General features: G+C 43.7%; 1 protein-coding gene across 5 annotated transcripts in view; it reads right to left on the bottom strand.

Moving 5' to 3' along the window:
• The window catches only part of LOC117754004 (partitioning defective 3 homolog), a 342,820-nt gene that overhangs the window by 171,013 nt on the left and 154,666 nt on the right, over window positions 1-17,141 (bottom strand). For 4 of the 5 annotated variants that reach the window (XM_034572613.1, XM_034572611.1, XM_034572612.1 and 1 more), the window contains exons 6-10: window positions 12,332-12,441; window positions 11,142-11,225; window positions 6,611-6,736; window positions 3,883-4,104; window positions 2,387-2,556 (exon numbers count right to left, since the gene is read on the bottom strand). In XM_034572613.1, the coding sequence (XP_034428504.1) occupies window positions 2,387-2,556; window positions 3,883-4,104; window positions 6,611-6,736; window positions 11,142-11,225; window positions 12,332-12,441 (712 nt within the window). The remainder of the gene's footprint in view (window positions 1-2,386; window positions 2,557-3,882; window positions 4,105-6,610; window positions 6,737-11,141; window positions 11,226-12,331; window positions 12,442-17,141) is intronic. The other variant, XM_034572615.1, reaches the window with a different exon arrangement.

Consider the following 17,141-nt stretch of genomic DNA (forward strand, 5'->3'; position numbering starts at 1 on the left):
TCAGAAAGTTGAGCTGTTGAAAGTTGATGACATGCTCTGATCTCTCCGTCAATGCAGCGATGCAGCATGATAACTATGCAGACCAAAATAGCTGCCGTCGTTAGTGTTGAATGTTAAATCTGTCTCTATGAGCGACTAACTTTTATTACAAGGTCACATAGGCTGCCATGACAATCAGTACTCTTCTCTCTGGAGTGATACTCAAAATGAAACCACAGAGTAAAGGCCCTTTCAGACAGGACGTGTCTCTGAAACCCATCCTGTTCAATGGCGTACGTGGCACAAGGAGGGTTTATTCGCAGCAGCGAGGGAAGCACAAACGCAGGTCACCAATGTTGAACTTTGACCTCTGCACAATATGACAAAGATGTGCGTCCAATAGAAATGAAGCATCCAACCAGGCACAATGGAGGAAAGGCTGAGTTTTTGAATGCGGCTCGAGAGGAAACTAACCAGAATGCAGCACCATGCAGATATGGAAAGCTGCACTGAGTTTGTGTTACACTGGTTATTGCTTTTTTCCCCCTGATTACAAAAAGCTGAATTATATTAATTAAAAAAATTATTAAAAACCAGTACAGCCAACATGACTGACCCGACTATCTTAATATATATTGTCTGATCCCGGCCTGGCTCATTTGGTATAACCACATTCTAGTGTGTGTCAGAGGAATTATAATTATATAAGTTTGAGACACATAGAGATTTTGAGTCAAGTGGGCACATCAGGTGTGTTTCAACAGTCAGGTAGCTTGTTGTTGGTACACGCACACAGCCTAATGAACAGAATCAAACTCCCGCCCATTGTATGATCCTGTAGTTAACTGTCTCCGATCAGGTAATTAGCAGAATGCAGCTCTAATATGCCGGTAGTAATTAACCACTGGCATCTTTATTTTGGGTAATAGAAGAGCAGGATAAAAGTAATTGTATCCCTTTCTGGATTAGTTGGAATCTTGGCTCCAATAAGGCAATTAAATAGCAAACATGAGGAGAGGCTGAGGCACATTAGAATGAGTTAATGGGCTGCGTATGTCCTTTTCAACTGTAGACATTTGATTAAGGCACTCTTGTTAATTCGCCATGTGAGATGTGCTCCTGCCACTCGGAACTCAGAACCATTTAGGCCGAATCACAACAGTTACAAAGTGGATCAACAACAAAAACAGCTGAACCCTGTCTAAAAGTACATTAGTAGTGATAGTAATCAAATGGAACTGTCAAGATGAATTTCAGAAACACATTTAGAGCCTCTCAGATTTTAGTGCTCAGATGAATTTCCGATTCAACATTTTGGAAAATAATTCATATCCTGTTAACGTTTACGAATGGATTGAAGTTTACAAGTGAGGCACATCCGTTCCAGTAAGCACCATTTAAATCACGAGCAACAATCTCAGCAACAACTTTGAAGAATTATGAGTAGTTCTGAAGTAGATCGTGATGCAGTGTGGCTAGTGAAAAGACAATAAACTACCGGCACAGGTCTCTTGCTGGAGCTTCACCAACATCTTGGCTTGGTTTTCTCTGGAACCAGAGACTGGTGTGCAGACAAAAAGAGAGGAATTCTATCGCATTAAAAACAAATAAATAGAACTTGCACTGGAGTGCTTGGGGACCTTTGCCAAAGATATTAGAGTAGCTTGTGACTGCTTCTCCCGTGAGGTATGTTGCATTTAGCCTCTGCTGCTGCCCTCACTTGCCGTTCTTTTCCCCGAAGCTCAGAGCTGAGGCCTCAGAGTCAGCTTTCAACTAAACATCTGCTCCCTCCGACAGGAAAAAGAACCAAAAAAAAGGAGAGAGATAGAGGCGTCCCCTCTGCCCTGGTTCATTTCACAACCAACTGCTCGTCAATATGTGTGAAGATAGTGAAGTGATGGAAATGAGATGGGGCCTGGCAGTAAATCCATCACAATGGCTGGCGAAGATATACAAATGCTCCAGTATCACAGGCCTGTCCACAAACAAACCGACCTCAGCCGGAGGAAGACTGATTTCTGAATATCAGTAGTTCAATTTTCATTCCACAAGACCACGGTGATCCAGCCCTGTGCAAGAAGCTCAGTCTTTCAAGATGCGGTTGATCTGTGTTTGCATTGGGTTTGCACTGTTAAATAAAACCCTGAGGCATGAAGAGATTTCTGAATATTTTCGGGGAGATTAACAGTATTCTTTATTCTCCCTGAATATGTTGTTTACTCTAGAGAAAATAAAGGCATACGTATGATGAGACGGCCCTTTGTCCCCCTTCACTCAGGGAGGGGTGGGGGAGTAGGAGGAGAGACAAACCTCTGTTAATCTTTCCATTCGATGACTCTTGCTACTTGCTGCAGATAATCACATTGTTTATTTGTAACCATGCATTCCTGTTACTGCTGGTTCTTACCTTTCTTCAGCTGGATGTTGAATCTGTGGCCTTTGTTCTTCAGGTATGAGCTGTTGGCGGTGTTTGTGCTTATTCTGCGCTGCAGGGAGGGGGAGGGGGCTGACGAGGTCCTAGAGATGGTGTACCGTCGGCCTGGCTCAGGGGTGCTTCCTGACAGGGGGCCCTGGTGGCTGCAGGAGACAAATATCAGGGTTTGAGGAGTTTTTTACCAAAAATAAAAAATGTCTAATATGATGGAAAAGAAAACACAAGCTTTGATCCTTTGACATTTCCAGCATGATGTTTTGGTATTTTTTGCATTAATATTATATTTACTAATAGTAGGTCATTTAATTTCAATAAAAAACAAAACAAGAACAGATGTTATCATCATATTATGGCAAAATGTGATATGCAGAATTTTGTTTTTACAATAAATATTAGGAGAACTTCAAGCCCCTATTTGGAATAGTAGTGGTGGTCGACGCAGTTAATGAAAACTGCAAACATTTAGCCTGGATGAAAGTTGTCCAGACAAATGTTTATTGGATGACAGTGGTTATTTTGTGACAGTTCTGATAGCATACTCTGCTAATGGGATTCAACCATTAATGTCTGTGTAATGTCACTGGAAGATAACGGTCCGGATATAGCCATTATCTGTCAGGCTGCTATAATATCCAGGACTATAAACGTATAGACCTATTAGACAAACACCACATGTTTATCTTTCTGGAATTTGTCCAGAGGCATTAGAGAAATTAGTTGTGACTACAGGTATATAAATGCACTTTTAACAAGATGATCGTTGGTGTGGGCTCGGAGGTCTCAGGTAGAAATTCTTATTAAACTGCTCTCTTGGCTTTTAATGTGTAGCTTTTAAACTATGATGGATTCACAGTGAAGATATTATGGAGAAGTCCTTGACTGGTGTAATTAAGAAAAAAATTGGCAGGCATAAGTGTGGCAGCCTGAGACTGTTTAGATTTAAATGAATGTTTTTTTATTCATCCAATCAGTGGGACTACTTTCTGGACCATGCAGATCTAAATTCAGGAAAGAACGGGACAGCTGCGGACAATGCCTCTGGATTTGAGACTTTTCACATAAACACACTAGAAAAAAACATGATTGCAACCTTCTGACAGCAAGAAGAACAGCTTCTTTGTTTCTTGTGTTTGGCTGTATAACATGAAAAAGTGAACAAAAATGTCCGTGTAACTGCTTAAAAAGAACAGCTTACATGAAGGACTTGGAAATAGTGCATATATCATGACATACAAACAGTGCAAAGTGCTCAATTTACTTTCCTGGTGCATACACATTTTTTGGCTAAACATGGACATGTGGTTCATTCAGACCCTGTGGATTTGGACAGTAATGAATTGGCCTTTACTTTCATTTTGGTGGTGTGTGATGTGTCTTTCAGCATCAGTGCAGGCTGTCTTAACATCTTAACAACAACAAAATGTTTTCTGAGGACAGCAAACACATAAGGCAACAAAGGTCAAACATACTTGTGGTTATGTCCAGGGTGTGGCCCCGGTCTGGACGCCGGCCCTCCGACTAGACTGGACCTTTCGCCTGGCCTCTGAGAGCCTTGGATAAAGTAGACTCTGCTGGATGGACTGAGTGCGCTCTGTGCTGACAACAGCTCATACTGCCTCTTCATCACTGCCGGAACCACATGGAAGAGGATGAGCGGGGCGCGCATCGCTTGCTTGAAGATGTTCTGGGCACTGGAGGTGATACACAGAAAGTGTGGAGGTCACGCAGAGAGAAATAAATTAGCTTTAACATGATAAGAGATACAAGTATAATAATGTACTATCATAGCTTGGCAGATGGTGGGATAAGGAAAGGCTGTGATGTACTGTATGTTGAGAGGTGATAGAGGGAGTTGAGGTTAGCATAGCTAATCGCAGGGCTACTCACTGTGCAGCAGCAGAGAACAGAAAGTACATTATCTGTAATTACCAGCATCAAGACAGGAAGGAGATAAGGATGGTGGATGGAGAGTCGGTAATGAAATATTATATATAGTGCATCCCTGTATGTAAGTCTGTCTGCAGTGTAGTAGTATGTGTGTCTGTTTGAGTTTAGAGATGAGTGTACATAAGTTGACTCAACAATCACAACAGACATGATGAATCATGCAACAGGGAAGCTTTCCAGACAACGAGGTTCCAAAGTGAGCAGACAGATGCTTCATTCCCTTCACACTAAATGAGAAAGAAAAACCAAAACACACACTGTTGGTCTCGTGCGAGCTTTAGGGGCTGACTAAGCCAAGACAAGGGCTCAACACCACTCCCAGACATACAAATTGTTTAGTCTGGGTTGCCGGCGGCACTTAGCATATAGATAGGCTTGCCATGAGCAAGCCAGGCAGCAGCATAAGAGGTGTGGTAGATGTCTGGAATCCAACAATCCCAACGCCTGCTTCCAGACCCCCATTACCACACCAGTAATACCGAGCTGATTCTATCCAAATGATAGCCGCTAAGTTGCTTTCGCTACGACAGGCGGCGCTTCATTCAAGAGGTGTCACAGAGGCGAGACCTGAATGTCGTATCAAGGCACTTCTGAGGGATTTGGTTTCTCCTTTCTTTATTCTTATGCTAATTGACTAAAATCACTCACATGTGCACACTGAGATGTGATGACTGAGTGACTATGTGTGTTTGTACACAAAATGTTCCCACATGCACATATACACTGCCATCACTCCAATAATCAGCCTCCATGCGAGCCTGATTGAATAATAAATTACCCCATCAATGCATCATTACATTCAGTTAGATTAAGCGCCTCAAAATATTTACCCATGCAAAACAATCCAAGGAGATTAGACTATCACTTTAAAATGTTGCTCTCTGCGGCACACAATCAAGTCGAGGGGGGGGGGGTGATGATGATGAGGGTGCGATGCTGGGAGGGGTGTAGAGGAAAGTTTAGCTCCTTCACCTAATTTTCATGCAGAATTACAAACATCGTTTGCGTCTGGGTGCTGGTGAGGAGTTTGTGTTTGACAGAGGAGGGTAAGTGCGGAACGCTACAAAACATCACTCCCCAGTGGATTTGGTTTGAAAGCCTCTTTCACAGTAGAAAAGGCTCGGTAGGGAAATTGGAATGTTTACTAATGACAATAGCATCGTATTGAGGAGAAGAAAAAAAAATCTTTGAGCCTGAGCGGCTTTGTGCACAGTCTGGTGAACACATTAGCATAATGCGGAAAGGTTACCGGGGTTTTACAAGCCGATGGAGTCGGTTATATGATGTTAGGCGTGCAATGACAATGATATGAGTAGTTGAGGACAAAGTTGGTAGTTTCTGACTCCACTTCTGAAAGCAGAGGATTTCCAAACTAGATTTCTGTCAGTCATTGAGCAAGGTGTCCAGCCCAGTGTGATTTAAGGCTGGACCTTCATTAGAAGGAGGCCAGGACTTTTCTTCCAGCCGAGGAGTGAACGATAAGAGAGAGAGCCAGGGAGACCACCTCCATATACTGCCTCCAGAACACTGCCTGGAGGACAAGCAATCTATTTCTCTGCCTGGCGCACGCGCACGCACACACACACACACACACACACACACACACACACACACACACACACACACACACACACACACACACACACACACACACACACACAGGGGTGTAGATAAGACTATATAGCTCAGCGTCACCGCATGCGTGTGTCAGAGGATGTCCAAGAATGTGTGAGGGTGGCTTTGGATAAATTGGGGTGGGGGTTGTCCCAGGATTATATCTTCATTCCACTTTAGGAAATGAAGGGGAGCAATGAATCGATACAAATGAATCGTGAGAAGCGTGTAGGTGGTTTTAGATCAGAGGGCGAAGTGGTGATGAAGGACTGCAGGTCACTGAGACCTATTTCAGGAAGGCCAACGAGTCGGTAATATTTCTGCTTTATTGTGGCGGCTGTGTGGGTGTCACGTCTCTCTGCAGTTTGGGTTGCACTTATCAACAGCAACACTATTTACTGTCACTGCACTTTATGTCCAACACAGCTCCTTTAGTGTGAACTGTATCACGCTGTGAACAGTGGTTCGAAATAATAGTGTGTGTACATCAAATGGAAATCAAATGGTTTCCAGTGCACTGTAAAGTTTCTACTATAGGAAGAAGTTCACTTCACAAAATGCAAATAAAACGTGCAGGATAATATAGTAGGGAAAATATGTTACAATCGACTATGCAGGACCAACTTTGAGGCTTACTGTTCAAAGCGAAGGTTGCGAATGTCTCCCTGATTTATCTTGACGATGCAGTCGTTCTCCTGAAAGAGACGCTCCTGTTCAGCTTTTCCTCCGTGCTCCAGGCGTTTCACCAGCAAACCCTGAGTCCTGCAAATGATTACCCAACAGGTTACAGATAAAACATCATCTGGAAGCATGTCAATCACTTCACAGTCCACAGTCACATATCAATACAACGAACAGCAGGGATCAAGTTGCAAGCTTTGTCTCCTGCATAAAATACAGTGGGAAGCGACAGTATAGAAAAGAAGGTGTGAGGGAGGGATACATTAATATTACTATGAATGTGTCAGTTCTTACGATGTTTTATACATTTATAACTAGTGAAACAAGCATTGCAGTATTTCCCACATAATTAATTCAGTCTATGACTGTAACCTGCACAAAGGTCACTCCCACATGCAGCAGATTCTGAATGACAAGTTCACAGACTAAAGAGTAAAATATATTCTAGCATGAGAGAAAGAACTGCACTGCATGCCTCAACTGCAGCTGAAAATATGATGTGTGACTGCGTGGACGGTAATAATGTTATGGACCAGGCAAGCACGCGGTAGCTCATGATAGCTATAGGTCGAGGAAAATAGTGCACTCACCAAGTTAGAGATCTCGTGTTATCATGAGAAGTGTAAAAATAATTTTGTCCATTATGAAACTTTGGCAGGACAAATGAAAATATGGTGGGCTGCCACAGTCGAGATAATTATTGGAAAACACTGCAGTGGAAGCATTTTTTTCGTATTCCATCAGTGAACAAGTCATGAAAAATAATCAGTTCTACAGTTGTGATACTTTAAAAGTTCCCCACCAGTGAGTGAGTTTGCAAAGTAAGTTTAGCACATTTGTCGTGTGCCGTACTTTTTGTGCTCCACTGTCAACAAAAGTTAACTTTCAAAACTGTAAGCTTGGATAAGAACCTGCATTTTCCTGCGGCCTGGAGAGTTGATGTATTATTAACTTAATTTTAAGCCGCTGTCCGGCCCTCTGTCCTCCGCTCTCTATGTCGATCTGGGCAGGTCTGAGAGAATGACAGCATGGGTTGTCTCAGGTAATCCCGACCAACAGCTAAGAGACCATCTTATGCCTTCGGAGGAAACACTGCAGTAGCCTTCACTAAGACGAGAGCCGGCAGTGCTGCAATAAATACCTAAGCAGTAGCGCAGCAGTGCTATCTCAGCAATCCCTTAAAAAACGGCAACCTTTACCTTCAAATGTGCCGTCCCTCTCTCCCGCCTCTAAATAAATACATCAGTGAGCTCTTTGGGGCTTTAAGTTAGACCCTGAGGATAAACACATGAAGAGATCCGATGAGCACTCGAACAGCAGAACTACAAACTCCATGGTTCTCTAAGGCGCCAGACGCATGAGGATGCAGGTTGACTCAATGCGTGCAAACTTTTGATTTCCTTCTATAAACTGACAAAAGGTGTAGAGGCTTACTTTTGAGAAATAAAAAATAATGATGGAATATATCAGAGCCAAAATCATTAAGAAGCCAGGAAGACGATACAGATATTTACACTGCAATCAACAGTTTTGCTGCGGCAAGGACATCAGCTGCTAGCTCTCAGTTATTTCCTCTCAAGTCAGTGGCCACATAAACAACAGCACATTTAAATTGTGACCCTGTTTACCATAGACGTCAAGGGCAGATCTGCGGAGCTCTTTAGCATCTCAGCCAAACAGGGCCACTCTCAGAACATTGCTCTAATTGGCTGCATAATGTGGACATCCACGCTCACGCCGCAGACTCGGCTCGGCTCCTCAATGGGGGTAAATGGTTCAGCATTAAGTTGAAATTAAAGATCACAATAGGCCCTTTCCTCTTCCTCCATGTCTGAGCCAGTGTTGCCAGGTCGGCTTAAGTGTGTTGAACAGAGAGTAATTGCGAATCGGTGGAAGTGGACATGATTGTGCTTTATCTTCATAAGTGTTGGCAGCTTGAAAACAAAGTATAGCGCGTTTAGATTACAGCATGGACACACTCTAATGAGTTTTGATATGGTAGCAGGCCAGAGACAGCGGATAAGGGAGTTACTGTTGATCCCTAATCAGTATTCAAAGCAGCAGTAGGGAGGATTGTTGTAAAGCAGCATCTTTTAGGGATTTCAGGAAGATGATGATTTCATAAAAGCACCATTATTGTGATGACTGTAATGCACTGCCACCCTCTCAATTCACTCCTGCCTCACTGATGGGATTTTTTTTGTAGATGCTTATCAGCTACTTGGGGAGAGCAAAAGAGCTAAAGCAGAAATCTAAATGGCATTTCTCATAGGCTGCAAGTCAGTGAATTCATTAGGCATCTGTTATAAGCACAGAGTTTGTAGTTGAAGGACTCTCTGCAGACTCTGGAGGAAAATACTGTGAGCGTTCTACATTTCACAATAATGGCTCTACTCCATCTTGTGGCTGGGCAGCAGTGCTGAAAAGAGGATTCGAAGGAGGCCACCTGATCTCATCTACTGCCTATAATCAAACGCAGTAATAATCCAATCATGATCCATTTATGTACGGCAATTATGTCCCTAGTTTGTTTACAATTGAAACTGGTCATGGAATGAGAAGTTCATTAAGGAGCGAAGAATGCATCTGCGAGCGCTGTGTACGTGTGTGTGTTGTGTGTGTGTGTGTGTGTGTGTGTGTGTGTGTGTGTGTGTGTGTGTGTGTGTGTGTGTGTGTGTGTGTGTGTGTGTGTGTGTGTGTGTGTGTGTGTGTGCAGTATGTCTGCACTCAGCCCTCGGAGTAGATTAGCACTGCTCACTAACCATTTGCATGTGTGCAATAAGAATAGAAAAGCTCCAGGAGTCTATATTGGAAAAGAGTTGTACGGTAGAAGTTCATCTCCAGTTGCCTGTGTATGTTTGTGTTAAACTGCTTTCAAACATGCACTGAACTCCGGATAATCTCCTGATATTATCCAGAGGGGCTGTATATCACAACGCAAATGTCCGAGTCAGTTGCTGCGGACATTCTCCGGAGTTCTCCTGCTAGCCCCTTAGTAGAATCTCAGAATGAGCCCATGTGAGAATACAGCAAGAAATCCTTATGAGGAGAATTCATTTCACGTCCTGCCTCTGCATGCTGCACCACCCCTCACCTGAACGCATCGGATATTTCTGTGTTGTCAAAGCGTCTGACCAGACAATCTCCTAATTTCTAGTCTCTAAGCTCCCTCCTGCAGTTGTCTTCCCCACCTGCTTGGACCTAACTTGATGTCTGAGCAGTGAAGCAAAATGCAGACGGCCGCTGCTGGAGCGCCTGCAGTTGCTTGTTTGTTGGCTGTCTGACCCCTGTGTCCCTGGTCTAGACACTAATGACAGCTCGCTGAGCCAAATGCCTCTTGTCCTAGTGCACAGGAAAGAGCTGGGCCAGGCCATTAGCATCATCCCACTGACCAGACGCTGTGTCTTATCATGTCTGAAGTTAATTGAAGGCTCTGATAGCTATTAGTGCCGGTCTTAGCTGATGGTGAAGAAATCTACTAGCCATGCAGCATCACCGCTATTTCAAAATGTATTCTGATTTTGTGGGAATATGGAGTAGCTAAAGGATAATAGCATGTCTAATAAATTGTTGCATTTGAACTTTATCTAAGCAATGTTGCTCACTGGAGTTTAATAAACGCTTCATTTAGTTTCTCCTCTGACTCAGGATAACTCACAGCTGCTGAGAGAGTCATTCACACAGGGTCAGAGCTAAATATAGTTTCATGACACTTGCTTATAAACAGCAATGGGATTAGTGTCCCCAAAGAAATGACATGCGGCAGTCTTCAATGACAGCCATCCTCACTCCCTGAAATGTCATCCCATTTCATCTCCTCACTCTGTCTTTTCACCTCAGTCCCCTGCCTCCCTCTTCTAGCACCGAGCAGTTGCGTTCACCTTGGTGGCGTGCCAGTCCCTTGGCTTGAAGCAGGGATCCGTGTCATACACAAGCTTTTAGTTTGATTACATCGGGCCACTTCCTCTGTCCCTTTTTATTCTTGAATAACCATAAACTAGGACAGAAGCTCACGAGCTCAAAAAGGCACAAGGAAGCAGCTTGAATCACCTTGAAGGCAGAGTGGACACTGACATTCGTTAAAATAAAAGAAAAGCATAATAATAAGTCTTGGAAAAACGGTGCAGTCAGGAGCAAAACTACTTTCATCTGTTCTCCTTCCCACTGGGAGCTGTGGGATGTGAGCAGCGGTGGGTATTGCTGTGTCGTTACAGCAGCAGGACTCACAAAAATAAAAATAAATAGCGAGAAGAATTGGAGTCAATGAAAAATACAGCCTAGAGTAAAACATAGAAAGAGATGAATAAGACAGAGTTAGAGAAAGTTTGAAAAAAATGTGTAAAATGATGAGTAAAAGCAAAAAAGAGAGCAACATCCACTGGGCTTCAATACAAAAGCTGCAGGAGACATATTGGCTGGAGGAACGAACTGGCTATTGTTGTACACTAAGCTGCATTGATTTCCAGATTCCTCTTCTTTCTCTTACCTGACATCCTGCGTACTGAAAGGCACGACGTGGATCCCCAGGGGCCCTCCCTCATTGGACACCTCGACCGGCTTGAGCATGCCTCTGCAGGACGATGATGGATGTGGCCGAGAGGACAAGGGGAGAGAGACGTGCATGAATAAAAAATAACAAGAATGACAAGAAAATGCAGAGAAGCAGCGTATAAAAGACGAAACAGTCAAACATGACAAGGCTGATGGGGTGTGTGTGTGTTTGTGTGTGTGTGTGTGTGTGTGTGTGTGTGTGTGTGTGTGTGTGCGTGTGTGGGGGGGTGCAGCCGTATCGGTGGAGCTGCATTGTGTTGCCTATACAAAGTCATCCATTACAAAGTCGGGCTGTTGGACCTCAGGGTCGATTGGGGACCCAAATGGAGACTCCAATTAAGTGATTAAGATCAGACTCGTGCTAAAAGAGAACAAATTAATTGAAAAGGTGTTGAGAAGGGAGGGAGGAGGAGGAGGAGAAGGTTTGTTTGTGTAAAGACAAAAGAACGGTTGATGCAGATGTGTGTGATGACTTTGATAGGAAAAGGCCTCGATGTATGCTTCTGTTTAGGAATTTAATAATGGTGTTCTCACATATATTATAAGATGAATCAAAGATAGGTTAGGTCATTTCCTTTTGAATAAATACTTTAAACATTAATACAACTCTCCTTTTATGTTGTTGACGTGCTCAGTTACCCGCAGGATTTATTGCACTTCTGTGAGAGGGAACCCTAACTTGTGACTCTCTGTGGTTTCTGTGTTTCTTCCCCCAGCTAACATTTTTCTTCTATTAAAAGTTTTATTTCCCTCTAGTCGAGGGTTAAGAGCCGAATATGTAACACCTTGTTAAGCCCTGTGAGGCAAATTATGATTTGTGCATATTAGCTAAATTAGTTTGCTTGATTGAAATACTTTTAAAAAATCCTCCCTGACCTTTTAAACATTTACAGCTGTACGGAAAATTTTCAGATTTATTAGTTTCTAGAAAAACAAAAATGTGTAGGCATCTGCAAAAAGACAAACAAATAAATAATCTTGCTGTGGGGGATGATGAAGACCAGTACAATCTGCATGGCTGAATATCAGAAGCTGTATGTATACAAATAAATGTTTTATGGGTATTTTTTGTGGAATTCCCCAAAATATGGTTGATAGATCGTTGGTGGAAGGTGGGATACTCACTCTAGACTTATCCCTTGTGACCTCTCCAATGACGAGTCAGCCCTCCCTACTGGCTCTATCCGCTCAATCCTCCTTTCCTGTTTCCTTTGCTCCTCTTCCTCCTCCTCCTCCTAAAAGAAAAAAAAGAGACAGGATAAATCATTAAAACAAAAGTAAAAAAGCTCACACTCTCTGTGATTATTTCAATTTGGCTGTGCTTGCATCCCCTCCTCTCCTGCCTGTGTCTCTCCACTGGCTTTTAATCCAATTACCTGCAGGAACAAGTAACAGTCTCTATTTTAAATTAAAAGAGACGTTCAGCTCAGGACAGACTGGGGCCCTGGCGCTGCGGCTGAGGCCCCCTTACCAAGCCAAAAACCTCAGTGACTGTCGTGACAAAAGTGGCACTGATGAATTGCTCTTGCTCGATCAATCAGGTCTGGCCCGGGGCGTGGCACAGCAACTGTGTATTCGCTGTGATGCGATGAGGTCCTGAGTGAAGTGTTCGGCACTTGCTGCCATTTTTTCTCTCACTCTCTTCATTTAATTTACTCATCTTCCTTCAGGGCCATTAGGCAGCGGGGCTGGAGTGCCACGGTTTTTACAGGCAAGCCAGACGTCTGACGACTTAACTAGGCTCCGGGATGAGACAGCAGAATCATGCTTTCCTTAATGGGGGATAGAAATCTTTATCTGAGCTGGCTTTAAGGGGAGGGTACAGCCTGAGCAGGGCACTTACATGTAGTGATGACATGCTATTTGTAGAATAGGGGGAGACATATTTAATATGTCACAAGGTTCATTTCCAACTAATCATCATCTGTTGAGGGTTAGTTAGAGAAAGAGCATCAACAAGTGAGAAGCACGCTGAACATCCGAGTATATTCATTTAGGAAAGAGAAAGAAATTTCAATTGTTGCTTCTACTCCTGTTAGTAGCTGCTGATCCGTGTGTTTTTCTGCATGTGTGTGTATGTGCTTGTCACCATCCAGACAGCGCATCATCTCCTTAGGAGGGTCTGCCGAAACGCTTTGTTACACACTGCGATTTCCTCCACCCTCACCCCTCCCCTTTCTCTTTCTCCCTCTTTTACTTAAATGTCAAGCACATCCAGATAGGTCTTGTGCCTTCCTGCTTTCTTTATGGAAATGGATTCAATCCTTTTCAGAGGCCAGGTTATCTTTGGCGACACGCAGTAGTGGGGCAGAGAGACTCCGTCCCCCTATTTATTTATTAGAGAAGGGGGGTAAGGTGCAGTGGGAGCATGGAAATTTCATCAGCGTTCTGCCTTAGGAGACCTCGACTCACCCCACCTGTCTGTTTCCCTTCTCTAACTGTCCCGTATGAAAATGAGTCAGTCAACCAGCCACCCCACCTTTAATTACATGTCAGTTGGGGTCCTGGGCTCCCTGCAGAGAACTTCTTCTTATAATGCTCTTTATGAAAACCCCTCAGGTTGGTTGGCTGAAATTTCTCCATACATATATATATATATATATATATATATATATGCTCAGTACAAAGGGCCCAGCCACATGCGGGAATCCATAAATAAAGACGGGAGAGCAAGGAGTGGAGAAGGCAGGTGAAATTGGAAACGCAGAATAAATATAAGACCTTATAATTATATGTCATAAGACAAGATTGGCAGAAGCAGAGGTATGAAAGCTGCAGGAATATGTAGACTTTGGTAAAGGGGTGTTGGTGCTGAACATCTTCGTCTCATTAGAAAACAGAGTGATCAGAGAGGCGAGCTGTCTCACAGTGTATCATCAATGAAAGTGACACATAATTAACTTTGGTGACAGATGCTCCCAGCAACAGTCTCCTGTTAATTTGCTCCTGTAGGTGGTTGTTTATGTGACTGTACATTGCTTCCTCTTTAAGCATCTTTCATTGCATTTGTGATTATTACCATATTCCCACTAATTACACAAACGCCTGTCCGTCTGTATTTGGAACGCATATCTCAAAAAACGTTCATATTATCAGCTTCACACTTGGTATGTGTATTGCAAAGAAAGTGCAGTGCACAGTAAGGTGAGATTGGGACATGCGATATGTTCAATATAAATAAAAACAGGCAATCAGCGCTCTAAAGCAGTCAGTGGGGTCAGAGCAGTGGGCCTTTAGTCTGTGGACCGAGTTGAACGGGTCTACGTCCTCGGATGAACCACAGCAGTGGTCAGTAACTCAGTCAAACTGTGGGTAAAAATGACTGACAGATAGATTTGATAATCAGATTTGATAATTAGATTTGATAATTAGATTAGATGATTAATTATATTTATATTACCATACCAGACTGGCAAAGACATTCACGGATGGCAACAACAAACATTTGCTTCGTTGCTGTGATACTTCAAATCAAGTTGAATTACAGAGCTTTAATTTTAGAAGTTGTGAACTTGTGAAGATTGTGTCGTCTGCTTACCAGATCTCTGAAACATGCAATGTATGAAAAAGTTACAGCAGTTATGTAAATCATTCAAACATAACAGACAACAAAGTTGTATAACTTCACTCTGCACCATAGACTGTTCATAAAAAGATCTGCACACAACGTCCAGCACAGAAACAATAAAAAGTGACAGTATATTGTAACTGTTTGAGGAGGACTCACTAATGACAAGGAATAATTCTGAAGTAGCTCCGCAGCATTAGCACAGGCCTGTTTGCAATGGGCACTCCTCTAGTTAGAGCAGTGAGGTGAAGGGATCCATCAGTTGCACCAGGCCAAAAGCACAGTGCAAACAGGTGGAGTGTGTGGATGTGACAGGTAATAACCCGACGGAACAGCAAAAGAAGGTATGAGAGCTGCACAAGAACAAGGTGATATTTCTATTCAGGTTTGAAAAACTGGGGAGAAACTGTAAAAAAGAAAAGAGGGACGTGGTGATAAAAAAAACATGAGTGAGCAAGTCACAGTGAGCTGGCAATGGAGCAGGGAAAAGACAAAAGGAAATTGGGCAGAAAAAACAAACAAGGGGGAGAACTGCAAAGCCTCATGGTTAATATCTTTGCATTTTCAAAAACAAGCGGAAAAATCGGCAGGGTGCGATTTTCACTCAAATTTATCCTAAAGTGTTTTCTCCTTGAAAGATGTGCAGTGATCCGTGTTACAAACCCCTAACTCAGATATTGACTTTAGTTCCAAGGACGTCTGTGGAGCAGTTGAATGATGTTGGGTACTGGAGCAGAATCATCTCAGGGCTTTAGGAGGATTTGTAGAGTTTTTATGAAAAATGTGCTGAAGTAACAGAAACATATCGTTATATTGTCTCGCTAAAACAAATAACACTCATCTTACACTGTACTGGCTTTGGTGGCGCTTGTGTTTATTTCTCGGGAATGTGCTCAGTCTCTGAACAACATGTTTCAACTGCCAATCGGGTTCCAGCGCCAACAGAAGCACACGGTCCACACATGACACTGGATTCACGCGGCAGTGCTTCAGTGGCCACTGGGGTTCGTTAGAGTCACAGTGGGGATATTCACCCAGCAAGGGCACAGCGGCTTCATTATTTCATACTGTGTGGTCTCAAATGTCTGAGCTTTCACCAGGCTAACACATCCCACCTCTACAGAAATATGATTAGAAATGACTTGTTAAGACTGACATTTCTTGCAGGGAAGTCCTGACGAGTAGCTACCGACTTCCCAACAGACTGACTGTCGAGTCAGTATCGCAGGGGTCAGTGTCTCCTTGTGACCAGGAGTGGAAGAAGTCATCTCTCCTTATATTCACTGCCAACTCACTTATTGACTGTGACCAAGCAGAGCACACAGTGACAGCAGAGGAGAAACAGCCTCCAATTCTCTGGGCTCCTTCACTCCCTCTCTTCTCTCTTTCTTTATCCCTCCATCACTCTGAATCTCTCCCTTTCTCCTTCTCTAAAAACCCTCCATTCCTTCCTCCCCTGAGTGCTTTTAGCACCCTGTTGATCCCTTGGTAACCGGTGGAGTGGGGAAGCAACACAGCGTTTTAACTCCCGAAGGCACTCAATTCTAGCTTTCTCTCTCTCACTTTCTCCCTCTGCCTCCCTCCCTTCCTCTTCTCTGCCCCACCTTCCATGTCATAGGGAGGGCTCGGAGTCCTGATCTGTGTCCAGAAACCTACCAGCCTGACAATGAAAGGAAGCAAAAGTAAGGGTTTGAGGCTTGGCCATCTGACAGCTGTTGCATTAGATTATTGAGGATCATATAAGAGAGAGAGAAGGGGGAGGGATGGCTGCAAAGTGCAGAGTCTTGTTACCTTCAGATGGACAGAGGGGTTAGAGTAGTGAGAGAAGTAGAAGAGGAGGAGGGAGGGAGGTAGCAGCTGTCTGCTCAAGAGAGATGCTGTATGTACACACACACACTCACACTGTAACCCATTGCTCAGCTCGAGGGTTGGGGCAAAGGGTGTGTGTTGAGGAGCTGTCAACCTCCATCAACCACTGTCCTTAAGGACACCTACTGTGTGTGTGTGTGTGTGTGTGTGTGTGTGTGTGTGTGTGTGTGTGTGTGTGTGTGTGTGTGTGTGTGTGTGTGTGTGTGTGTGCGTGCGTGCGTGCGTGTGCGTGTGTGTGCCTGTGTGTGTCATGCCATTAGCCATGGGCGAGTACAACATGTAGCTGCTTGGGGATACGAGGGAGTGAAAGGAGTAGGGGGGTTCCCTCCTGAGCGTATCTGTGGCGTCAAGGGCTTAACAAGGACAGGTTCAAAGGTCACAGCAAATGGTGTGTTACTGGCCTCAACCCCTCCTCTAGAGCCGAGGTCCACATCTGTGTGACGGCTTCATGTGTGGAACGGGCCTCCCTGTTAGACGATGTCACATGCTGAGCTACAA

The sequence above is a fragment of the Hippoglossus hippoglossus genome, chromosome 20, assembly GCF_009819705.1.
Source record: "Hippoglossus hippoglossus isolate fHipHip1 chromosome 20, fHipHip1.pri, whole genome shotgun sequence".
Classification (NCBI taxonomy): Eukaryota; Metazoa; Chordata; class Actinopteri; order Pleuronectiformes; family Pleuronectidae; genus Hippoglossus; species Hippoglossus hippoglossus.